Source organism: Hibiscus syriacus, unplaced genomic scaffold (genome assembly GCF_006381635.1).
Source record: "Hibiscus syriacus cultivar Baekdansim isolate YM2019G1 unplaced genomic scaffold, ASM638163v2 tig00000765_pilon, whole genome shotgun sequence".
Lineage (NCBI taxonomy): Eukaryota > Viridiplantae > Streptophyta > Magnoliopsida > Malvales > Malvaceae > Hibiscus > Hibiscus syriacus.
The window spans coordinates 261,254-288,192 of NW_024061821.1; the positions used below are offsets into that span (position 1 = coordinate 261,254).

Here is a 26,939-nt window from a genome sequence, read left to right on the forward strand (position 1 = left end):
TGACCATTGGAACACTTGATGCATCGGTGCACCAAGTGTGCATCGATGCATGAAATGCATTCAATGTTTGAAAATAGCCTGCGTGCATCGATGCATGGCTTGTGCATCGATGCATCAAATGCATTCGATGTTTTGAAAATATTCAGAGTGCATCGATGCATGGAGAATGCATCGGTGCATGGAATGCATTCGATGTTTCAATTAATTCACTAATGCATCGATGCATGGTTGATGCATCGGTGCATCACCTCAAATAATTGAATTTAGGCTTTGATTTTGGTTCAAAATACTTTGTGAAAATTGTTTTAAAAATAGTTTAAGTACAAATCACAATTTTACACATTTAGTAAGGTTTAAAATTGATCTTGAAACACTTGGAGTAATAATTTGATATTCGGTTAATTGAATCGAATATAAAATTGTAACATCATTTGTAAAATCTTAAAATTCATTTAACTTAATTTGTTATATCGAAATATCAAAAATGTTTTCAACAATTTTTTTAGTTTCATATTATAAAATATTAAATTCATACCATATAAATTACTTGATATGTTAATAAAATTTAAGGATTTTTTTTATTATTGTTTAAGTTTGGATGTATTTTTTTTGGATAAATTAAATTCTTTTATTACCCAAAGAAGCAGAGTCTGCTACAAAATCAAATAAATGTGATCAGATCCAATCCGAGTAAAAAAATAATCGAAAATCATTAAAAAACGATTATCGAAGAAACCAAAACCGATAAAAATCGAACTGAGCCGATAGATGGCGTGCCCACGCCTTAACTGAAGACTTCTTATGCGATAGCTCAGGATGAATAAGCCGTGCCCACGCCTTATGCGGGAGCCTCTTTTGGTATTATCCATGAATTACATAAAGTAAAATTAACACTTTCTAGTCTATTGATATTTTTTCCTTTTAATTGTATACCTACGATATCCTTAATAATATTAAGAAGATCTTCAGTTGCTCGGGAACATCCTTGGAACATTCTTCGATTCCTTTCCTCCCACAAGGTATAAATAAAAGCGCACCAAGCAACCTTCAAAATAGTTGTGAGAAGGGATTTACCTTTCCAAACACCACTTGCCCATGTTACCATTTCATCCCAAGACGATGTAGTTCTTCTCAACCCATTAAGAAGCATTATAGAATCCCATAAAGAAACAACCAATGGGCAGCGGAAGAATAAATGATCTCGTGTTTCCATTGCAGTGTTGTAGAAAACACAATTACCTTCAGTAATGATTCTCATTCTTTGAAGTCTATCTCTTGTAGGAAGTCTATCTCTTGTAGAAAGTCTGTCCAAGTGTGTCATCCAAGCTATCAAGCTATGTTTTGGAATGTGAAGAGGGATCCAAATCAATCTATGCCATGGAACTTTTTCCCCTTTCTTCCGAATCTCTTCCCAGATGTCTCTAATCTGTGTAACACCAGAAGAAATTATAGGATGAGCTTCAGTCCGTAATTTTAATAATCTGTTAAAGCACTCGCTTGCATTAGGTTGAATTTGCAGGTTCCAAGAGTCTGTCTCCTTTTATTAATGCAATATTGTAATTTTTTGGATGTATTATTTTTAAATTATGTTTAAACTTGTTAAACAAAAGTTAAATGCATGAATGTAGTGTAAAGACAAAGGTAACCATTTTAATCTAGTTTGCTCTCTTCGTAAATTTTAAAGTTTAAAACTTTGATCTTATTTAAAAAATTTAATATCTTATTCTACTAGACAAACTGTCTTACTCTATTTTATATTAATAGTACATACCGACATATAATCATACAAATATATATAGATGTGTGAATCCACTCTAAACTCATCTATAATTCACAGTCTAAACAATAAAAATAGAAAGAAAATAATTCAGGCCAAGGAAATTATGCTGTCATTTTCATTACAGCATTGAATTCACATAGCTAATGGCCGACACAAATCGGAAGAAAAGTGAATTGTCACTTTCCGTTTCTTTTTCCCTTTCTTTATTTGTTCCTTCTCTAAGGAAAAAAAAACATAATGTAATATAACGATTGACAATAGTTTTAAATTTACTCGTAATATTGTTTTTAAAATATTTGATCCCACAATATTTCTTTTTGTGTCAAAAACAATCCATATCGAATGAAATCTGTTAATCAACTAATAATTAAAATTTGATAACATAATAAGATGATATAACATTACATGCTGACATAGCAATACTATATATATAAAAGTAATGATATAAAATATATCACATCAATAAAAATAATTTTTTCTTATAATAATTACATATATATATTTTTTTAATAATTATCAACAAATATAATAATAATATGTGTCATTATCTCATTAGGACAAATTAAATATAAAATTACAAAACTTGTAATATTAAAGTATTGAACCCGAGTTATTAGGGTTAAAACCCTTGGGCGTTACTACAGACCAAGTAAAAAATTAAGTCTTTCTCTCACAAGATTTAATATTTATCCTATACATTATCTCTCGCACATTTCATCAAACAATTCTTATTCAATACTCATTTCGTCATTAGAGCTACCCGCCTCTTCTTCACAGTTATCTTCTTCGTTCAGTGTAGCAAAGTCCTTCGAAAACCTCCATTAATGGCGGCTCTAAGGAGCTTCCTCAGTAAAAGATCTTTAACATGCAACGAGATGACGACGACAAGGAGGCTAGTCTCCACTGAACCAATTATCGATTCTCCTTCTTTTGCTCAAAGACGTAGGGATCTTCCTAAGGATCTTCCTGGTACTAAAATCAAGAGGGAAGTTTCCCAGGTAATCTCTCTACTTCTCATGAACTTTTGTTTTTAATTAATTAGACTCTAATTCATAATTTCTTTTGGTTTTGACCTTTTTTTAAAGATAAGTTCTCTACTAAAATGGTGTTTTTCAAATTTTCTTTTTTTCTTTTTGTTTTCCTCCTATAAACAAATCTCTTTTAGAAAGTGTCATTTTAGTTGTAGAGCATAGATTTACTTCATTGAATTGCCTTAGCTGAAGATGATTCCTCGTATCTGCTGATTTTCCTCTACATTTCTAAATATTTATTTACTTGATAATAAATTCTACCTGAAGTTGTTGATGTATTATCATAATTTTTCTTTCAAATCTATATTATTCCCTTTAATCATTTAAAATTTTAAAATGATTGTTTAAGAGAAGTTCATCCCTTATTTAAGATTTGATTCTTCATGTTTTAGCTAATTGGAAGGACGCCTCTTGTTTTTCTTAATAAAGTAACCGATGGTTGCGGAGCTTATATTGCTGTGAAGCATGAGATGATGCAGCCCACTTCTAGCATTAAAGACAAGTATCAGTTTCTCTGGAGCCCTTCTTGGCATTAATAACTTTTACACTACAGAATTAGTTTGAAATTTTCGAGATGAAGAACATGTGACACAGGGTCGAACCGAGACTAATCGAACGCCTCTTTGTCAACAGACTGACACTCTCCATGATCAACGATGCGGAAAAGAAGAACTTAATTTCTCCCGGAAGCGACCTTGTTGAATTGTTGATATTAACTTTGGTGTTCAGTTGTTTTAATTTCGCCGTAACAAAAATTGAAGTGCATTTGATAAGCTGATCTTTAAAGAGATATATATATATATATTTTGGATAAGTAAAGAGATATTTTTGCTTCTTAATATTGAAGAAAAAAACCCTTTGGTTAGTAATGGTATAGTGTAGAAGTAGTATTTGATGAAATGTGTGAGAGAGAAAATGAACAAGATAAAATTTAAATATTACAAGAGTATTAAATTTCAAATTTGGTTTGGTGGTAACGCCCAAAGAATTTAACCTTGACAACCTAGTTCAATACTCTAAAATAAGATGATTCATATCATCATTGTATTGATTGAAAATTATTAAAATATATATATATAATTAAAAATTATATGTTACATTATTACCTTTATATATGTGGTACTGTTACATCAGTATGTAATGTTATATCATCTTGTCATGTTAGTACTAAATTTTGACCGTCAATTAACTAACAGTTTTCATCCGATTTAAATGTTGTGAGGTCAAATATTTTAAAAAAATAATACGATTAATTTAACATTGTCAAACGTTAAAAATATTTTGTTGCATTAGAAAAAAAAAACTCACGACATCCCATGGTTGCTCATATATAAGTATAACCCCAAAACAAAGCCAGATTTATCCATATTTTGTTCAAAGGATTATTATTTGGAAGAGGCTGTGATCCTTTTTAAAATGTCGAATCATGAGAATTCAGTGGCTGTGGTGATGGTTCCATTTCCAGCACAAGGCCATTTAAACCAGCTGCTTCATCTCTCTCGGATCATCCTCTCCTATGGCATTCCGGTGCATTATGTTGGTACATCGACGCACAACCGTCAGGCGAATGTCAGAGTCCACGGTTGGGACCCCGTACCTGTAGCCGGTTTCCATTTCCATGACTTCCAAGTCCCTCAGTTTTCATCCCCTCCTCCGGACCCCGACGCCGATATCAAGTTCCCTTCCCATCTACAGCCATGTTTCGATGCCTGCTGGCATATTCGTGAGCCCGTCGGTGAACTGTTGCGCAAGCTTTCTTCCCGAGCGAGGAGGGTCATTATCATCCACGACTCGATGATGGGATCCGTTGTTCAAGATGCTGGATCGATCCCTAACGCAGAGTCGTACACTTTCCACACCGTTTCTGCCTTTTCTCTCTTCTTTTACGTATGGGAATCAATGGGGAAGCCACAGGTTAATGCAGAAATGCCTGACGTCCCTTCTCTCGACGGATGCTTCACTAAAGAATTCTCCGAGTTCATTGCCATGCAACACAAATTTCTTAACGTCAATGCCGGAAGTATATATAACACAAGCAAAGTGATCGAAGGTACTTACCTAGAGTTGCTGGAAAATATGAGAGGAAAACAACTTTGGGCTTTAGGACCATTGAATCCGTTGAGAGTACCGGAGAAAGACAGTTCCTGTAACCGGCATCACTGTTTGGAATGGCTTGACAAACAGGCTATAAACTCTGTTCTTTACGTGTCTTTCGGGACGACAACCACCATGGGAGATGAACAAATCCAAGAGCTGGCGTTCGGTTTGAGAAGAAGCAATCAAACGTTCATTTGGGTATTGAGAGATGCAGATAAAGGCGATGTTTTCAGGGGAGAAGTTAGAAGACCGGAGCTTCCAAATGGATACGTTGATTCAGTTAAAGATAAAGGATTGGTGGTTCGAGACTGGGCACCTCAGCTTGAGATTTTAGCCCACCCTGCCATAGGTGGTTTTCTGAGCCACTGTGGGTGGAATTCATGCATGGAAAGCATCACTATGGGAGTACCGATCGGAGCATGGCCTATGCACTCGGATCAACCAAGAAACGCGGAGCTAATTACAAAGCTGCTCAAAATTGGCATTACCGTCAAGGACTGGGCACATCGGGATGAGAAAGTGACGGCCGACGTAGTTGAAGACGCCGTGAGGCGTTTGATGGCTTCGAAGGAAGGAGATGAGGTAAGGAAGGGGGCGGCAGAACTACGCGAACGGGTGCGGCAGTCGGTGGGTGAAGGGGAAGTTTCCAAGGAGTGGGACTCCTTCATTACTCGTATCATTAGGTAGGTTTATCATTATTATTACAACAGTACCGCCACCGTATGAATATTTCCCTTCAACCATATCTTTAATCTATCAACAAAATCCGATTAAAAAATCTATGAAGAAAACTTATTTCCGTTTAAGTACGATGAAATCTAATAATTAGGATTAAGGGTATAAATGAATCGAGTATTAAGGAATAAGGTTGTATTTGTATTAGTTTGTTTACTTTTAAGGTGTCAATGTTCAGTCCATTATCATTTAAATTTTTAATATTTTACTTGTGTTCGTTTGTTTATTTTTGAATTTGTTTGTATTAGGTTTGTTAAGTATTCATGAATATGTTCGATTAACATTCATTAACATATTCTTTTAGTGTTTGTCAACATATTCATTTAGTGTTCATGAACATTTTCCATTATATGTAAAAAGAACTATAAAAATGACACCGCTAGTCCTTAAGCTCATTAGACTTCACAATTTGAACTCCAAAATTCACCTTATATTCAATTTAATTCTTAATTTCACCAATATTTAAAATGTGAAAAATAAAAGAAAAAAGAAAACCAGATAAACAAACTTATAAACGAGATTATTCATGAACATAAACAAACCGAACACACTTCTATTCATATTCGTTCATTTACTAAACAAATAAAATTTTAACTCATACTTATTTATTTAATTTACAAAACAAACATAATTCAATATTATATACCTACTAACAATGGAAAAGGCAAATTGTTATGTTCTGATGATTTCCCCCCCCCTAATTTTATTCACCTGCCAAGCTGCAATTAAAAGTAAATCCACGTCAGAAAGAAGAATCAGTGAAAAAGAAAATATAAAATAATTTAATTAATATGATATGCAGTGGAAGCTTTTCCTCTTTGGGAAAATCTTGCTTATATTTCTAAATACATGCATGTAGCTAAAATCATTTTTTACGCCGTTGTAGAATAGTTTTGTTGTAATGCGCAATTGAATAGCAGCTCTTGCTTTCTTTTATTTATACGATACGAAAATATTTGTATTTATGGAGATGTATTCGGCAAACTACCCTTATTTAAAAATTAAATTATCATCTCTAATAAGCTGCTACTAATAGATTGCAAACTCAATAAATGCTTATCCTCAATTATTTTTGTTATTTACCTACTAATTGGAAACTTTACTATAGGTGTACTTTGGGTAAAAATTATTTATTCAATATTTATATTATTATTTTTAGAGTAATGTTATATTCCAATAATTTTATTTCTAAAGATAATTTTAAATTTATTGAATCAAACAATCACCTAAACATATATATATTTTTTTATAAATAAGATCGAAATCATTATATAATACATATAATAAGAATTATCTCGTACACGTTATATATATTAAACATGTATTTGCATATTACAATGATCCTTTTAGTCGACGTTGCTTTCACATTTGCAATTTTGTTTCTCTAAGGTACCCACAGTGAAAATGAATACGTTGGTCGTAGGATATCATTTTAAACGTGGAAGACCAAGAGTAGTTGTCCAACAGCTACACACTAGCAAGCATTTACCATAGCAATTAGCATGTCCATTAATACATTCACATGCCACCCACTGGTAAAGAGTAAAGGCCCAAAATAAATGATATTTTCAGGTTAAAAAATCTCAAAATATAAATTAATAGTAAATTATATTCAATTAATAAGGAAAGAGAATGAAAAAAAATTATTTATTTTGAAGATATATTATTTTTTATTTGAGGTTTTATTAATAATTCTAAATTGTTGAAAACATTTTGATATTTCGATATAACAAATTCAGTTAAATGAATTTTAAGATTTTCCAAAAGATTTTCTAAGTATATTCGATATAATTATTCGAATATCAAAATATTACTCCAAATCTTTCAAATGTCATTTTTAATCCTTACTTAAGTGTAAAATTAAGTTTTAATCTTAAAATAATTTCAAAACAATTTTACAAAATATTTCGAACCATTTCAAAGCCAAAAATTCCAGATTGCTCAGAGGGAACCGATTCCCCCTAAATAGTTTGGCTCTGAGAAAAACATAATGCTCGGAGGGAACCGATTCCCCCCCAAGGGGGTACCGATTCCCCCTGTGTAACAGTCAAAATATTTGAATTTTACACTTAGGGAACCGATTCCCATGAGGGGGTACCGATTCCCCCCACGCTCCAAGCTGTTTTATTAATTGATTTCACACTAAAACGACTCTTTTGACTCCATTAATCATCCCCAACATTCATAATCATTTGAAGGTTTATTTAAACAAGCTTAGAAACCATTGATCAACAACAAGAAACAAGAATCAACAAGAATCAAGAGATAATCAAAGAGAAAGCATCGAACCTCAAGTTTGAGCATTTTCAAGCCTATTTCATTCAATATTCATTTTTGCTTTCAAGAACACTTATTGTGCTCAATTGTATTATTCTTGAGTGTTCTTTCTTTATTCTAGAATTGTGCAAACATCTTGCCTTGTGAGGATTTTCTTGTAAGTTTGCAAAATTTGTATTATTCTCTTTGAGAGAGAATGTTCTCAAGAATTTGGGGTATAATTCTTAAGGGATTTGTAAGGTTACTCTTTGTCCTCAAAAGAAATACAAATTAGTGAATTTGTGGAAAATCCTTAGTGTGGATAGCTAAGGTGGTGGACGTAGACTTTGGTTGAGAAAGTCAAACCACTCTAAATCGCTGTGTAAATCTTTTCAATTTTCTGCAAAGTTTCCACCTAAATTTTTATTTGCCAATTCACCCCCTCTTGGCCAACTCCATTGATCGATTAACTCAACAATTGGTACCAGAGCCTCACTCATTTGAAGGTTTAATCGCCTCTTAAGTCTATTCGGGAAAAGTTACATCGATTTTCAAGTCATCAATGGCCGGTGCTTCAAACTCTGACTTCGGTCTCGATTCGATGCCCGTCAACAAGCCTCCTTTCTTCAATGGAGCTAACTATGCCTATTAGAAGAAAAGGATGGTGTATTTCATTCAAGCAAGTGACATGGGAGCATGGAATGTTGTAGAAGATGGATATATCAAGCCTCTCACTCATCTAAGATTGTGGAGTGAAGGAGAGACAAGAATGTTCCAGCTCAACTCCAAAGCCATCCATATCATATTTTGTGCTCTTGGACCGAATGAATATGGAAGAGTTTCATCTTGTACAATCGCCAAAGAAATATGGGATAAACTGTAAGTCACTCATGAGGCACCGACGAGGTAAAAGAATCTAAAATTAGTCTTCTAACACATAGCTATGAAAATTTCAGGATGAAACCAAATGAAGATATCAAAGCTATGACAGATAGATTCTCAACGATTGTCAATGGCCTCAAATCATATAAAGAGATCATTCCAAATGAAAAGCTTGTGAGGAAGTTAGTTTATTCACTTCCAAAATCGTGGCAATCCAAGAAGACTGCAATCATCGATGCTAAGAACCTAAAGTCCTTAACTCTTGAAGAGCTAATCGGTTCCCTCCTCACTCATGAAATGATGCTTGAAGATGAGGTGGATCTCGATAAGATTGACGAGACACCAAAGGAGAAGAAGAAGAAAAACATTGGAGTTGCTCTTAAATCCACAAAAGATGAGAGTGATTCGGATGAAGATGACGAGGAAATGGCATTGTTTGCCAAACGGTTCAGAAAAATGATGAGACCTTACCGAGGAAGAAAATTCAGACGAAATGAAGGCCTCAAAAATGAACCAAAAGAGAAAGACCTTATCGTTTGCTATGAATACAAAAAGCCGGGGCATGTCAAATATGATTGCCCACAATTGAAGAGAAAGGGTCAATCAAAGAATAAGCACAAGGCTCATGTGGCTACATGGAGCGATGAAGAAGGTTCTGATGAAGAGGAACAAGAAGTAGCAAACTTGTGCTTGATGGCATTCGGGGAAGATTCTAAGGTAACCTCTAACTCATTTGAATTAGATGATTTATCTTATGATGAGTTATTAGAGGAATATAATGGGTTGGCTTCGGATTATGAGAAATTGTTTTTAAAATATAAAAATGATGTTTCAAAATTGAAAAATGAAAATAAGCTCATATCAATGATTTTGAAAGTAAAATTAGTGATTTGCAAATCAAACTAGAAGAGTTTGAAAAGAAAAATTTAGATTTGTAAAATTTACTTTCAAAGGTCAATGATGATCATCAAAAGAAAATTGATGATCTTAAAGCTTCTTTTGATAAAGTTGGAACAAAACGTTTTGAAAATAGAGAAAATTCAAAATCCAACTTTGTTAGAAAAAGTTTTAAAAACTACAATTATAGAGGTCCCCGAAGAACCTCTAATGAAAAAATCGTTAGAAGTATATGGGTTCCTAAAGGACTCGTTACTACTAAAGATAAGGATATCCTACACAAATGGATACCTAAGGGGACTAGGATTTTGGAAACTAATGAATATGGACCCAAAAGAATTTGGGTACCAAAAATTAGAAATTAATCTATGTTTGTAGGAAAAGGAGCATTGCTACAAGGCACGGGAAACAAATTCAAACTCATGGTACCTTGATAGTGGATGCTCAAGACACATGACCGGAGACAAAAGCCGGTTCATAGAGTTTAACGTCAAAAATAGAGGAGAAGTGACTTTTGGTGATAATTCAAAAGGACACATCGAAGGTATAGGTACAATAGGTAATACCTCTTCCATACAAATTAAAAATGTTTTATATGTGAATGGATTAAAGCATAATCTTTTGAGTATTAGTCAATTATGTGATAAAGGATTCAATGTCATGTTTGAAACTAATGGTTGTAAAGTTATTGACATTGCATCTAATCGGATTATGCTTGTTGGTCATAGAATAGGTGTAACAACCCGAGAAAAAAATTTAAATCGATGTAATTTGGTGAAATTTAGTGACTAAAATAAAATTTATGAAACTTTATAGGTCATTTTAGAAGTTGAAGGAAATTCAGGGACCAAGCCTTGAATTTCTCTAAAGAGTGTCGACAGCATTGTTTTAAAAGCGTTTCTGATTTCAAAAATCAGAAACAAGTTTTGCTTATATTTCCTTTCTCTCGCATATCTACTTTCAAGCCCGATTTCGACGCCGTCCGACTTCCAATCGTCAAATTGAAACCACCATCGTATTCATCGTCGACCCGTGATCAAAACCCAGTAAACCAATTATAGCGAAACGCTGCCAAACGACGTGAATTTCGAGTCAAAGGCTCGATGTTTTTTTAGCACCACCGCCGGGAAAATCTTAAATTCATCTCCGATCGTTGATCGGTTTTCGACACCTCCCGCACCATCGTATTCCTGGTGTCGTTCTGAGTCCGACGGTGTCGTCCTTGACTCCGTAGGCGGCGGCGCATGTGGGAGGTGGAGCGGTCAAAGATTCGGCCGAGTTGAAATCGAGCTCTCCACCGTTCAAAAATTTGAACCGAGGTTGGTAAGTGACTCAAAAGCGCTTAAAAAAATTTTAGAATTTTTTTCATGAATTATTGGAGACCGGACGACGCCTCACGCGCCCCCTGCGCGTGGGGGAGCTTCGAACTGGTTGATTTCATGTTGATCGGTTTGACCGGTCCGAATCGGTTAGACCCGACCCGACCCAGTGATATTCTGGGAATTTTTGTGAAAAAGAAGACATTCTGGGAAATATTTTAAAAAATGTGACATTATGGGAAATATTTTGAAAAAGGTGACATTCTGGGAAATATTTTGAAAAAGGTGACATGTTGGGAATTATTTTGAAAAAGGTGATATTTTGGGAAATTTTGAATGTTGACTATTGAACCCCTTTGACCATAACTTTGACCGGCTTTAAACGGTCATTAAACGACCTTTGATTTTGTTCAAGTATATCTATTCTGACATTTATCGACGTGCCGAATCCGTTTCCGAAATGCGTTTCGCCAAATTCGAACCCGAAGGACACCAAATCATCAGTCAAACCCGTTGACTTTGATTTTAACCAAGAATTTGAATTTTTGAAAAGTCATACTTTATGTTTTTCGACGTCCTAATTCCGATTTCGCAATCCGTTTGGTCAAATTCAGACTCAAAATCCTCCAAATTGATAGTCAAACCCGAAAAATGCTTATATACTGAAGAATTTAGCTTTGAACAATTAAGTAAGACTTGGGGCTGATAAATTATTATTGTTTGAAGGTACAAGAGACTCTCCGGATCGTTCGACAGCTCGACCCAACTCTTCTAGATCAGTTAAACCACGTGTGCCAGTATTCACCCGTAAGATCCGTAAATTTTATGATTTTAGAGATTAATTATGTTACCCATTAGTAATATAGTGTTATTATAAATTTAGGTTCGAAAACTGTAGCAGAACGTGGTGAGACCATCAATCAGTAGATCTACTACTTGAACCTATTATCGAGGTGTGTTCCCTATTTATTACTGAACTGTTTTATTTGTTTTAATAAGTGGTACACTAAATTCTTTGATTATTGTTTTATTGATGCACCGATTTAATGTGATGGTTTATAGATTATGATCGCTATCTGATTTTGTTTTGAAATGGTATATGATTACCATGTTTATAGATTTATGGAATTTATGTCACGGTGCAATTGAATTTTTGGAATACAAATTTATAAAGTACATCTCTGATCAAGCTGGAAAATTTTACGGACCTAATATGACTCTTAGGTAGGCTCTGCGGCCCTGAGATAATTCTCGGGTAGGCCCTGCGGCCCTAAGATGTGTTCTTAGATAGGCCCCACGGCCCCGAAATCTATCTTGGGTAGGCTCTCAGGCCCTAAGATGTTCCCTTAAGATAATTCTTTTATGAGATTTACTGCAGTACAATTTTAATGAGATTTACTGGACTATGATTTGTTTAGTGTACCTATCATGATTTTATAGTAATGTTGGGACACACTGAGCCTAACTCATTTTTCGAAAATGTTTTCCCCTTTCAGATACTGTTTGTTAGATACACCTGATCGAGCAGTTGGAGGATCAACATATCTCTTGAAGTATATCGTATTGTAATGTTTTATCTTTTAAGTTGACTCTATTTTGGTAACATGGACCATATTTTAAAGTAATGGATTTTATAATAATTACTCCTTTGCTAATTATATTTGGTTTATCGTAAACTTGGATTTTTAAGATATGTTTAAATTAATTTGTTTTTCCTCATTATATTTATGATTTGTATTTTTATAGTATAAATTATTATAATTTCATAAACGTCATTTATAATGTGATTTTACCATGATTGAATAATGGTTTCGGAACAATATCTTTAAGAATCATGAATGTGATTCACTAGACTTAGTCGAAACGCATAGACCGAGTCTAGGGGGTTACATTTATTGGTATCAACAATTTCTACAGTTGATTCAGGGAGCGGTCAGAGCTGCTGGTGCTGTATCTGAGGTGCCTATTTCTCAAACTCTGATCGCCAATGGGGTCAGGACTTTTGGAGGACAGCTTGGAGGAATTCCCACTGAAGCAGAAGATTGGCTTCAAGATACAGAAAGACGCATGGATCAGTTGGGTTTGGACCCAACTAAGAGATATTTGGGGGCAGTAGCGATGTTAGATGGCAATGCCCACACCTGGTGGGAGTCAGTGACCAGTAGTGTTCCTACCGATCGATTGACATGGGATTTCTTTAAGGAGCTCTTTCGGAGCCGATTCCTGGGTGAGCGTTACTTAGTCCAGAGACGACAGCAGTTTCAGGACTTGGTTTATGGTGATATGACTGTTTCAGAGTATGAGATAGAATTCTTAAAATTGTTAAAGTATGGAATCAGTCTGGTGCCTACCGAGAGAGATCGATGCCGTAAATTTGCCCTCGGACTCAGATACGAGCTACGTAGGCAGGTGGTAGCCCTTCAAGATGAGATTTTTGATGTACTGGTGAGCAGAGCCAAGGATGCTGAGGAGATTGAGGCTTTAGCTTCTGGTAGAGAGCGTGTTGATCAGGAGCGATCTAGGAAACCTTTTGGCCCTACTGAATCATCCGCACAGTCCGATAAGAGGACTCGTACTTCAGCCCCTCAGAGGAGCAATACACGCTTCAGGCCTACAGTATCATCACCTTCAGTTATTAGTAGAGGTGGTTCTTCGGTCTCGTTTCAAGTGCCTCATTGTGACTTTTGAGGTAAACGACACACGAGAGAGTGTTATAGGAAGACCAGAGCATGTTTTCATTGTGGATCTAGTGGTCATTTTCGGAGGGATTGTCCTCAGCTAGCTTCGTCTGAACAGACCGCTACCCAGACTCCTGTGCGTTCACAGACTACAGTACAGACTCCAATTAGAGATCGTAGCCAAGTAAAGGCTCGTGGTTCAGTGTCCAGAACAGACATTAGAGCCCGACTTCAGCAGAATAGAGGGCCAACAGTTTCTGAGGCTAGATAGCCAGCTTTGGTTTACGCCACTAGACGTCGGGATGACAGAGATGAGCCTGAGGTTATTGCAGGTACATTTACTATTTATTCTATTCCATACTTTGCATTACTGGACAATGGCTCCACCCACTCCTATGTATCGAGCTCAATATCTCGAAACCTTCAGATTCTGATCGAGAACACTGATAAAACTGTTACGGTTACGAGTCCAGTAGGACATGCAATATTAGTGAATAAAGTATTTCGGCGTTGTCCTCTAGAGGTTCAGGGATAAATTTTTCTCGCTGATCTTGTGGAGCTTCCTTTAGAGGAGTTCGATCTAATTCTTGGGATGGATTGGTTGAATAAACACAAGGTAAATCTGGATTGCGAATACAAGCGAGCTACTCTGAAGACTTCAGATGGTCGGACTATTGTGTTAATTGGTGAACGGCGTGGCTATCTCTCCAATATTGTTTTAACTATGGAAATTGATCGTATGATCAGGAAGGGGTATGAGACTTTCATTTCCTGTATTCTGAACACTATAGGTTCCTTGTTCACGATCGAGGAGATTCGTACAGTTAGCGAGTTTTCTGATGTTTTTTCGGAGGAGCTGCCTGGGTTACCTCCTGATAGAGAGGTAGAGTTCGAGATTGAGACTTATCCGGGATCTTCATCTATTTCTATGGCACCTTATCGCATGGCTCCAAAGGAACTTAAGGAGTTGAAGGTCCAATTGCAAGAATTATTCGATCGAGGATTTATTCGGCATAGTACCTCACCTTGGGGAGCTCCAGTTTTGTTTGTGAAAAATAAGGATGGGTCGCTAAGGCTATGTATTGACTATCGGAAGTTGAACAAGATGACGATCAAGAATAAGTACCCATTACCCAGGATTAACGACTTATTTGATCAGTTACGAGGAGCTATTGTATTCTCTAAGATTGATCTTCGTTTGGGGTATTATCAATTGAAAATTAAGGGGTCCGATGTTGCAAAAACAGTCATTCGCACTAGATATGGTCATTATGAATTCTTAGTAATGCCTTTTGGTTTGACGAACGCTCCTGCAGCTTTTATGGATTTGATGAATCGTGTGTTCCGACCATATTTGGATCAATTTGTGGTTGTCTTTATTGATAATATTCTAGTTTATTCTCGGACGGAAACAGAGCATGACGAGCATTTGAAGATTGTTCTGCGGACCTTGAGAGAGCATCGATTATATGCCAAACTAAGCAAGTGTGAGTTTTGGCTTCAAGAAGTATCGTTTTTGGGGCACATTATTTCTGTACGAGGTATTCAGGTCGATCCAAGCAAGATCGAGGCTATTATGAATTGGAAACGACCCAATAATGTCTCTGAGATTCGTAGTTTCTTGGGCTTGGCTGGATATTATCGACGTTTCGTTGAGGGTTTCTCGATCATTGCTGCTCCTTTGACAAAGCTATTAAGGAAGAACGTGCTGTTTGATTGGGGAGAGGCACAACAGGAGAGCTTTGAGAAATTAAAGGCGGTTTTGACTCAAGCACCAGTATTGATTCAACCAGAGTCCGAGAAGGATTTTACAGTGTATAGTGATGCTTCGCATTCAGGACTTGGATGTGTTCTAATGCAGGAAGGTAAGGTGGTGGCTTATACGTCCCGTCAACTGCGACCACATGAGTGTAATTATCCAACTCATGATTTGGAGTTCTTTGGAGACACTATCTTTACGGAGAGAAGTGTTATATTTTCACTGATCATAAGAGCTTAAAGTATCTTCTAACCCAGAAGGAGCTTAATTTGATACAACGACGCTGGCTAGAGCTTCTAAAGGATTATGATTGCGTGATTGATTATCACCCTGGTAAAGCTAACATTGTGGCGGATGCTCTGAGTCGAAAGACGATAGCGGAGTTGAGGTCTTTAATGGCCAGGATGAATTTATATGACGATGACACTTTGTTAGCAGAATTACAAATTAAGCCGACTTTGGTTGATGAAATTAAAGTTAAGCAGCCCCTTGATAGCTCCTTGCTATCTATCTTTGAGCAAGTAGAGCAGGGGACAAGAACATATTACGCCCTTGATCAGGATAAAGTTTTATGCTTTAAGGGTCGATATTGTGTGCCTGATGATGTTGAGTTAAGTTATATTATTCTTAATGAGGCTCACAGTAGTCCATATGCTATGCACTCCGGTGGAGATAAGATGTACCAGAATTTGAGGGAGAGGTATCATTGGGTCGGCATGAAGAAGGACATCTCAGATTTTGTGGCAATGTGTTTGACTTGTCAGCAAGTTAAAGCAGAGCATCAACATCAATCAGGTTTGTTACAGCCTATCAAGATTCCTGAATGGAAATGGGAGCGTATTACTATGTATTTTGTTACTGGGTTACCAATGACTCATTCGAAAAAGGATTCAGTTTGGGTGATTGTTGACAGACTTACAAAGTCAGCTCACTTTATTCCTGTGCGGGTAAATTATACTTTGGACAAGCTGGCGAGATTGTATATTTCAGAGATTGTCAGATTGCATGGTGTTCCATTGTCTATTATATCTGATCGAGATCCGAGATTTACTTCTAGATTTTGGAAGGCGCTACATACAGCTTTGGGAACAAGATTGGATTATAGTACATCCTTTCACCCACAAACTGATGGTCAATCTGAGAGAGTGATCCAGATTCTGGAGGATATGTTGCAGGGTTGCGTAATTGATTTTCATGGTAGTTGGGAGAACTTTTTGTCGTTGGCTGAATTTGCTTACAATAACAGTTATCAGACCAGCATTCGTATAGCACCCTACGAAGCACTCTATGGGCGTAAATGTCGCACTCCGATATGTTAGACTGAGTTGCGAGACCGGAAGACTTTGGGACCTGAGTTAATACGCGAGACGGAAGACACAGTGAGATTGATTCGTGACCGTCTGAAAGAGGCATTTGATAGACATAAGTCTTATGCAGATCAAAGGAGGAAAGATATTCAGTTTGAAGTTGGAGATCAGGTCTTTTTAAAAGTATCACCCTGGAAGAAAGTATTGAGATTCGTGCGTAAGGGTAAATTGAGCCCAAGATTTATTGGACCATTTCATATTTTGAAGATGATAGGACCTGTTGCATATCAGCGTGAGTTGCCTTCTGAGCTCAATCGTATTCATGATGTCTTTCATGTATCAATGTTGAGGCGATACCGTCCAGATCCGGGTCACATCATTCAGGTTGAAGAGGTAGAGCTAATACCTGATTTGTCATATGAGGAGGAGCCCATTCAGATCTTGGAAAGTGATGAGCGAGTTCTTCGGAATAGACGTATCCCGATGGTAAAAGTTCAATGGAGTAACCGAAGCCCCTTTGAAGCTACTTGGGAGACATTGGAGTCCATAGAGGCTCAGTTTCCTCAACTATTCTCATAAGGTAAATTTTGAGGACGAAATTTCTTGTAGAGGGGGAGAATTGTAACAACCCGAGAAAAAAATTTAAATCGGTGTAATTTGGTGAAATTTAGTGACTAAAATAAAATTTATGAAAATTTATAGGTTATTTTAGAAGTTGAAGGAAATTCAGGGACCAAGCCTTGAATTTCTCCAAAGAGTGTCGGCAGCATTGTTTTAAAAGCGTTTCTGATTTCAAAAATCAGAAACAAGTTTTGCTTATATTTCCTTTCTCTCGCACATCTACTTTCAAGCCCGATTTCGACGCCGTCCGACTTCCAATCGTCAAATTGAAACCACCATTGTATTCATCGTCGACCCGTGATCAAAACCCAGTAAACCAATTATAGCGAAACGCTGCCAAACGACGTGAATTTCGAGTCAAAGTCTCAATGTTTTTTTAGCACCACCGCCGGGAAAATCTTAAATTCATCTCCCATCGTTGATCGGTTTTTGACACCTCCCGCACCATCGTGTTCCTGGTGTCGTTCTGAGTCCGACGGTGTCATCCTTGTCTCCGTAGGCGGCGGCGCGTGTGGGAGGTGGAGCGGTCAAAGATTCGGTCAAGTTGAAATCGAGCTCTCCACCGTTCAAAAATTTGAATCGAGGTTATTAAGTGACTCAAAATCGCTTAAAAGAATTTTTAGAATTTTTTTCATGAATTATTGGAGACCGGACGACGCCTCACGAGCCCCCACGCGCCGCCCCTACGCGTGGGGGAGCTTCGAACTGGTTGATTTCATGTTGACCGGCTTAACCGATCCGAACCGGTCAGACCCGACCCGACCAGTTGACCGACCCGACCCGTTGACCCGACCCAGTGACATTCTGGGAATTTTTGTGAAAAGGTGACATTTTGGGACATATTTTGAAAAAGTGACATTTTGGGAAATATTTTTTAAAAAATGACATTCTGGGAATTATTTTAAAAAAAAGGTGACATGCTGGGAATTATTTTGAAAAAGGTGATATTTTGGGAATTTTCAAATGTGGACTATTGAACCCCTTTGACCATAACTTTGACCGGCTTTAAACGGCCATTAAACGACCTTTGATTTTGTTCGAGTATATCTATTCTGACATTTTTCGACGTGGCAAATTCGTTTTCGAAGTTTGTTTTTCCAAATTCGAACCTGAAGGCCTCTAAATCATCAGTCAAACCTGTTGACTTTGATTTTGACCAAGAATTTGAATTTTTGAAAAGTCATACTTTATGTTTTTCGACGTCCTGATTCCGATTCCGAAATCCGTTTGGTCAAATTCAGACTCGAAATCCTCCAAATTGATAGTCAAACCCAGAAAATGCTTATATACTTAAGAATTTAGCTTTGAACAATTAAGTAAGACTTGGGGCTGATAAATTATTATTGTTTGAAGGTACAAGAGACTCTCTGGATCGTTCGACAGCTCGACCCAGCTCTTCTAGATCAGTTAAACCACGTGTGCCAGTATTCACCCGTAAGATCCGTAAATTTTATGATTTTAGAGATTAATTATGTTACCCATTAGTAATATAGTGTTATTATAAATTTATGTTCGAAAACTGTAGCAGAACGTGGTGAGACCATCAATCAGTAGATCTACTACTTGAACCTATTATCGAGGCGTGTTCCCTATTTATTACTGAACTGTTTTATTTGTTTTAATAAGTGTTACACTGAATTCTTTGGTTATTGTTTTATTGATGCACCGATTTAATGTGATGGTTTATGGATTATGATCGCTATCTGATTTTGTTTTAAAATGGTATATGATTACCATGTTTATGGATTTATGGAATTTATGTCACGGTGCAATTGAACTTTTGGAATACAAATTTATAAAGTACATCTCTGATCAAGCTGGAAAATTTTACGGACATAATGTGACTCTTAGGTAGGCTTTGCGGCCTTGAGATCATTCTCGGGTAGGCCCTGCGGCCCTAAGATGTGTTCTTAGGTAGGCCCCATGGCCCCGAAATCTATCTTGGGTAGGCTCTCAGGCCCTAAGATGTTCCCTTAGGGTATCTCTTTTATGAGATTTACTGCAGTACAATTTTTATGAGATTCACTGGGCTATGATTTGTTTAGTGTACCTAACATGATTTTATAGTAATGTTGGGACACACTGAGCCTAGCTCATTTTTCGTAAATGTTTTCCCCTTTCAGATACTGTTGGTTAAATACACCTGATCGAGCACTTGGAGGATCAACATATCTCTTGAAGTATATCGTATTGTAATGTTTTATCTTTTAAGTTGACTCTATTTTGGTAACATAGGCCTTATTTTAAAGTATTGGATTTTATAATAATTACTCCTTTGCTAATTATATTTGGTTTATTGTAAATTTGGATTTTTAAGATATGTTTAAATTAATTTGTTTTTCCTCATTATATTTATGATTTGTATTTTTATAGTATAAATTATTATAATTTCATAAACGTCATTTATAATGTGATTTTACCATGATTGAATAATAGTTTTGGAACAATATCTTTAAGAATCATGAATGTGATTCACTAGACTTAGTCGAAACGCATAGACCAGGTCTAGGGGGTTACAATAGGAAACATTTACATGGTGCATTTAGATTCTATAGATATGATTAATTTATGCCTAGTTGCTAAGGATGAGCATGATAGTTGGTTATAACATAGGAGACTAGGACATGCTAGTATGAGTATTTTGCAACGGTTAATTCAAGGAGATTTGGTTCAAGGGCTGCCTAAACTAAAATTTGATAATGATAAAATCTGTGATGCTTGTGCTAAAGGAAAACAAAAGCGAGTTTCTTTTAAATCCATTATTGATGTATCAACTAGTAGAGTATTGCAATTGATCCATTTAGATCTTTTTGGGCCATCTAGAACTACTAGCTTAGGAGGAAAACAATATGCATTTGTCTTAGTAGATGACTATTCTAGATATACTTGGGTTCTATTCTTAAGTACTAAAGATGAAGCATTAGAAAAATTCATCACGTTTTCAAAAGTAATCCAAAACGAAAAAGGTTAATCTATAACTAGTGTTAAGAGTGATCATGGAACTGAATTTGAAAATCTTGGATTTACTGAATTTTGTAATTCTAATGGTATTAGTCATAATTTTTCAGCACCTAGAACTCCTCAACAAAATGGAGTTGTTAAAGGAAAAATCAAACTTTAGAAGAATTGGCTAGAACCATGCTTTGTGAAAACAATTTGCCAAAATATTTTTTGGCGGAAGCCACAAATACCGCTTGTTATGTTATTAATCGAGTAATGATTAGGCCTATTTTGAAGAAAACTCCATATGAAATTTTTAAAAATAAAAAGCCTAACATTAGCTATTTTCATCCTTTTGGATGTAAATGTTTTGTTTTAAACAACGGTAAAGACAATCTTGGCAAATTTGATGATAAAAGTGATGAAGGAATTTTTATGGGTTATTCCTTAAGTTCTAAAGCTTATCGAGTATTTTAATAAAAGAACTTTAATTGTAGAAGAGTCTATACATGTTGTTTTCGATGATAATCTCCTTTCGAGGAAGGATTCTTGTTTGAATGATGATGTAGGTATTATAAATACAAATGACTTTAGACATGATGTTGGAGAACCATCATCAAAGGAAAAAACGAAAGATAAGGAAACTCATGATCCTCTCGAGAATCCAACCATTGAAGAAAGGGAAATATCTTACCCAAGAGAGTACAACTATGTCAAGGATAGTGAAATCATAGGTTCTCCATCCAAATGGGTAACAACTCGATCTTCTCTTAAAAATATTTGTAATTATATTGCATTTATCTCATGCATAGAGCCTAAGAATATTAAAGAAGCATTAAATGATGAACATTGAATTATGTCTATGCAAGAAGAGTTAAATCAATTTGAGATAAGTACAGTATGGACATTAGTTGAAAGGCCTAGTAATAAATCTAATGTAGGTACTAGATGGGTATTTAGGAATACGCTTGATGAGAGTGGTAATATAGTGAGAAACAAGGCTATACTTGTTGGTCAAGGTTATACTCAAGAAGAAGGCATATACTATGATGAAACATACGCTTCCGTAGCTAGGATGGAAGCAATTAGAATGTTATTAGCATTTGCATGTTTTCATTAATTTAAATTATAACAAATAGATGTTAAAAGTGCATTTTTAAATGGTTTTATAAAAGAAGAAGTGTATGTGGAACAACCTCCAAGTTTTAAAGATTTAAAATTTCCAAATCATGTTCTTAAATTGACAAAAGCTCTTTATGGTTTAAAACAAGCTCCTAGAGCTTGGTATGAAATATTGTCAAACTTTTTAATTGAAAAATGCTTTTCAAAAGGGAAGGTTGACACTACATTGTTTTTAAAGCATAAAGGTAAATATTTATTAGTAGTTCAAATTTATGTTGATGATATAATATTTGGTTCTACTAATGATGTTCTTTGCCAAGAATTTTCTAAGCTAATGCAAAGTGAATTCGAAATGAGCATGATGGGGGAGCTCTCATTTTTCTTGGGACTCCAAATCAAGCAAAGAAAAGATGGCATCTTTATCAATCAAGCTAAATATGTCAAAGATATACTCAGGAAGTTTGGACTGGAAAATGGGAAACCTCATGACACTCTAATTAGCTCATCAACAAAGCTTGACATAGATGAATGAGGTAAATGTGTGGATGTTAAATTATATAGGTCAATGATTGGCTCTTTGCTTTATCTAACTGCAAGTAGACCTGACATTATGTTTAGTGTTTGCTTATGTGCTAGATTTCAATCATGTCCTAAGGAATCACATTTACTAGCTGTTAAGAGAATCTTTAGATACCTTAAGGACACTCCTATTTTAGCACTTTGGAATCCTAGAGACTCTAGCTTTAGCTTGCATGCCTTTTCTGATGCGGATTATGGAGGATGCAAATTAGATAGGAAAAGCACCTCCGGTACTTGCCAATTCCTTGGAAATATGCTGATTTCTTGGTTTTCAAAGAAACAAAATTATGTTGCATTATCTACCACTGAAGCCGAATACATTTCAGCTGGTAGTTGTTGTGCACAAGTTTTATGGATGAAACAACAACTTTTTTATTATGGAATTGAAGTAGGTACCATTCCTATCAAGTTTGACAATACTAGTGTTATTTGTCTCACTAAAAATCACATCCAGTACTCTAGAACTAAGAAAATTGAAATTAGACATCACTTCATTAGAGACCATGTCACTAAGGAAGATGTAGTTCTAGAATTTGTTGATACTTTGCACCAATTAGCGGACATTTTTATAAAACCTTTAGACAATGAAAGATTTTGGACACTTAGGAGAGAATTAGATTTAACTGACATATCTTCACTTAGTGTTTAAAATAATTTTAGCACTTTTAAGAATAAATGAAAAATGCTTATAATTAATTTTGATTGCATTCTTTGCTATTAGTTAGAAGGAGTTTATGATTCTTTGTGAAAATTGATTATATGCTCAAATAAATTTTAATGTGATTGATTGAACATAGTTAATTTTTCGTAATATGAGTAGCTAATACCACTAGAACAAATTAATTTAGCATTTTGAGTGTTTAAAATCAAATTTTAGCATTTTTGGCGCAGAGGGAATCAATACCCCCTTGAAGGGGAACCGATTCCCCCTATAGGGGAATCGATACCCCCTGAGGGTTCTGGTTATATCACTCCCAGAACACCCTTTTATCTCAAACTCTCTCTTCTTCTTCCTCGCACCATTCTCTTCTCTACTCTCACCCTATCTCCATATTTCATCAAAAACTACGTTTTTAATCGGAATTTCTTCAAATATCATCTCCTAAACCTGTTGGAATCATCAAAATCGTGCAAACTTCATCCAATCTCACTCTAATTCGAAATTCTTCAAGGTTATTCTTTCAATTCCGATTACCTTAAATCATGTCTCACAAACTTTCTAGACCTTCCTCTAGTCGTTCTAGCCAACCTCCAAACTCACCTCCATATCCTCCACCTATCCAACAAATTCCTAATCCTAATCCCGATGATCCAAACATGACCATTCGCAATTCTTACATTAATGAACCCGGTCGTCGACAAAATCTCTATTTTAAGTTTTGTCAATACTTTGAGTCTTACAAAATCCGAGAAGAATGAATCCCATCTCTTCAAGCAATGTTAGACATAAAGTTTTGACATCTTCATACCCTTCAAGAGTGGAAATTTGATAAACTCTTCGAGCTTGAACCTATAGTTTACCACCAACTCGTTCGTATCTTCCACTCTAATGCCGTTTGTATTCAAAACCGAGAGAAAACTGCAACCATAGGAATCCATTCCTATCTTCTAGGACGATTCTTCCATCTTGACTCGGAATACATTGCCAACGCATTAGGATTAGATAATGACGGGTTAGAAAATGAAAAACTAAGGGTAGGATCTCAGTATAAACGAAGGGATAGTGCGAGTGTTTTAGATCTTCACGACCGTTTTCTTCACCTTATGATCTCTTGGTGGTTTCGATTATCTGGAGGTCGTTACTCTACTCTTCGAGCCTTAGATCTATTTTGGCTACATTGTGTCCAAAATAATCTCAAAATCAACCTTCCACAGATTATTTTTGCTGAACTTGTCGAAACCGTAAATCTTGTTCCAATAAGAAATTATGTTCTTCTTTAGTTTACGGTTGTATTCTTAGTAATCTGTTTAAAAAGGTTGGGCTTAGAGTTGGTCTTGATGCTTCCTTTCCCCTAAAAACCAAATCAACCTCTTCTCTTTAACCAAATCGGGATGGAAGTTCAATAAAGAGAATGGTCTTTGGGATCGTATTCATGAACAACCTCCGGAAGCCAATGACTCCGACGATGAGTAAAAACAACATGAGGAACAAGCTCCACCAGAGGATCAAATGCCTCCATACTTTCAATCCTTTATGGAGACATTTGATTTCCGGTATGCATCCATGGATTCTCGCTTCACTTCCATAGAGTCTCATTTATCCACAATGGGAGCTCAACAATTGGAGATTCTCTGGGAGATGCGCGCGAACAATGTTTCTATGAATGAACGCATTAATGCACTCTCGCATGAGATGGCCGCTATGCGAGCTAATTTTCCTCCTCCCGATCCTCCTACGGATGCTTGATTATTTGTCATGCTTTAATACTTTGAAATAGGAATTAGAGATTATTGTTTCAACATTTTGAATGACTTTGGATTGTTTTTAATTTTGATTATTGGATGTTTGAATTTGGTTGATGTTTTATGGATGTTTGAACTTATATTTCTATATATTTGGTTTGGTTAAATTTATTCATTATTGCATCATTTACATCATGTTAGAGATATGACCAATTTCGCCATATCACATTGTTTATGAATATTGATTATGAAACTAATGGCTAACGTTTCTCTTGATTGTGATCTTAACAGCTTAAGCTATATTTAAAATCTTTTAAAAGTCTTTTTGATTTAACAAAAAGGGGGAGAAATGTTAAAGTGTTTTAAAGGGGAGAAGTGTTAGAGTAAGGGGGAGTAATTTCAAAACTTGATTTCAAAATCTTAAAATTACCAAAATGTTTTGTTATATCAAAAATGGGGAGATTGTTGAAAACATTTTGATATTTCGATATAACAAATTAAGTTAAATGAATTTTAAGATTTTCCAAAAGATTTTATAAGTATATTCGATATAATTATTCGAATATCAAAATATTACTCTAAATCTTTCAAATGTCATTTTTAATCCTTACTCAAGTGTAAAATTAAGTTTTAATCTTAAAATAATTTTAAAACAATTTTACAAAATATTTCGAACCATTTCAAAGCCAAAAATTCCATATTGCTCAAAGGGAACCGATTCCCCCTCAAGGGGGTACCGATTCCTCCTGAATGGTTTGGCTCCGAGAAAAACAGAATGCTCGGAGGGAACCGATTCCCCCCTGTTTAACGGTCGAAATATTTGAATTTTACACTTAGGGAACCAATTCCCCATGAGGGGGTACCGATTCCCCCCACGCTCCAAGCTGTTTTATTAATTGATTTCACACTAAAACGACTCTATTGACTCCACTAATCATCTCCTAACATTCAGAATCATTTGAAGGTGTATTTAAACAAGCTTAGAAGCCATTGATCAACAATAAGAAACAACAATCAACAAGAATCAAGAGAGAATCAAAGAGAAAGCATCAAACCTCAAGTTTGAGCATTTTCAAGCCTATTTCATTAAATATTCATTTTTGCTTTCAAGAACATTTATTGTGCTCAATTGTATTGTTCTTGAGTGTTCTTTCTTTGTTCTAGAATTGTGCAAACATCTTGCCTTGTGAGGATTTTCTTGTAAGTTTGCAAAATTTGTATTATTCTCTTTGGGAGAGAGTGTTCTCAAGAATTTGGGGTATAATTCTTGAGAGATTTGTAAGGTTACTCTTTGTCCTCAAAAGAAAGACAAATTAGTGAATTTGTGGAAAATCCTTAGTGTGGATAGCTAAGGTAGTGGACGTAGACTTTGGTTGAGAAAGTCGAACCACTCTAAATCGCTGTGCAAATCTTTTCAATTTTCTGCAAAGCTTCCACCGAAATTTTTATTTGCCAATTCACCCTCTCTTGGCCAACTTCATCGATCGATTAACTCAACATAAATTTTTATTCATATATTGCCTTTTAGAATATGAAAATTTATTTTAAGTAATATAATGGTTACTTTTTTTCTTATATTAATATTATTTTCTTCTTATATTAATATTAATGTACCAAACATCTTACCTAAATATAAAAGGTGATAATAATGCACTAATTACACTTTATTGCGCACCATATGTACTAAAATATTATTTCTTAGGTGGTGTTTGTTTTTACTTTGTAAGGTCTGAAAAGCTCTTATGTCTGCGCCGCGCAAACGACGCGCAGACATTGGGCTTCGCATACCGTTTGTTTTTTAGAATACATAAGCTCTTCTAACGTCTGCGCGTGGTCTGCGCGGCGCAGATGTGACTTTATGTCTGCAGACGTCTTCTAACCTCTTCAAAGAGGTTTTATATTTAATTTTATATTATATTTGATTTTAATTTTAATTTTAATTTTTTTAAATAAATTAAATATTAATTTTTAATATTATATTATAGATATTAATTTTAATATTAATTTTTAAATAAATTAAATATTAATTTTTTAATATTATATTAGAGATATTTAATTTTATATCGTATAAATTATTTTATATATTAGTAAAATTTTATATTTATTTTAATTATTTTGATTTAAGTTTAAATATAATATTTTTTTGGATTTGTTATTTTTAAATTATATTTAAACTTTTTATACAAAATGTAAGTATTTAAACCACATTACTTAATAAAAAATGATTTCATCTTTTGATAATTAAGATTTTAAAATATAAAAAATTATAAATTATGTTTTTAAAATTTTAAAATATAATCAAAATTAAATAAAAAATAATCATAAAATAATTTGATAAATTAAAAAATATTTTCTAAAAATATCATATAATTATAAAAATAAATTATGAATATATATTTAAAAAAATTAAAAGTATTACATAATTGCATATTTAAAAAATCATATAATTTAATGATCATTTATAAATTTTATTCTATAAAACTTATAAAACTAATAATACATGTGATTATGTGAGACTTATAATAGAATTAAT

At 35.0% G+C, this 26,939-nt stretch overlaps 2 protein-coding genes across 2 annotated transcripts; both read left to right on the top strand.

The window, feature by feature from the left end:
• The first annotated feature begins 4,170 nt into the window (after positions 1 to 4,170).
• LOC120216812 (zeatin O-glucosyltransferase-like) lies at positions 4,171 to 5,733 on the top strand. Its single transcript, XM_039214126.1, has one exon. The coding sequence runs from the start codon at positions 4,228 to 4,230 to the stop codon at positions 5,593 to 5,595; it is 1,368 nt and encodes a 455-aa protein (XP_039070057.1). The 5' UTR covers positions 4,171 to 4,227; the 3' UTR covers positions 5,596 to 5,733.
• On the top strand, positions 4,228 to 5,595 carry LOC120216469 (zeatin O-glucosyltransferase-like). Its single transcript, XM_039213892.1, has one exon. The coding sequence runs from the start codon at positions 4,228 to 4,230 to the stop codon at positions 5,593 to 5,595; it is 1,368 nt and encodes a 455-aa protein (XP_039069823.1).
• Positions 5,734 to 26,939: the final 21,206 nt, after the last annotated feature.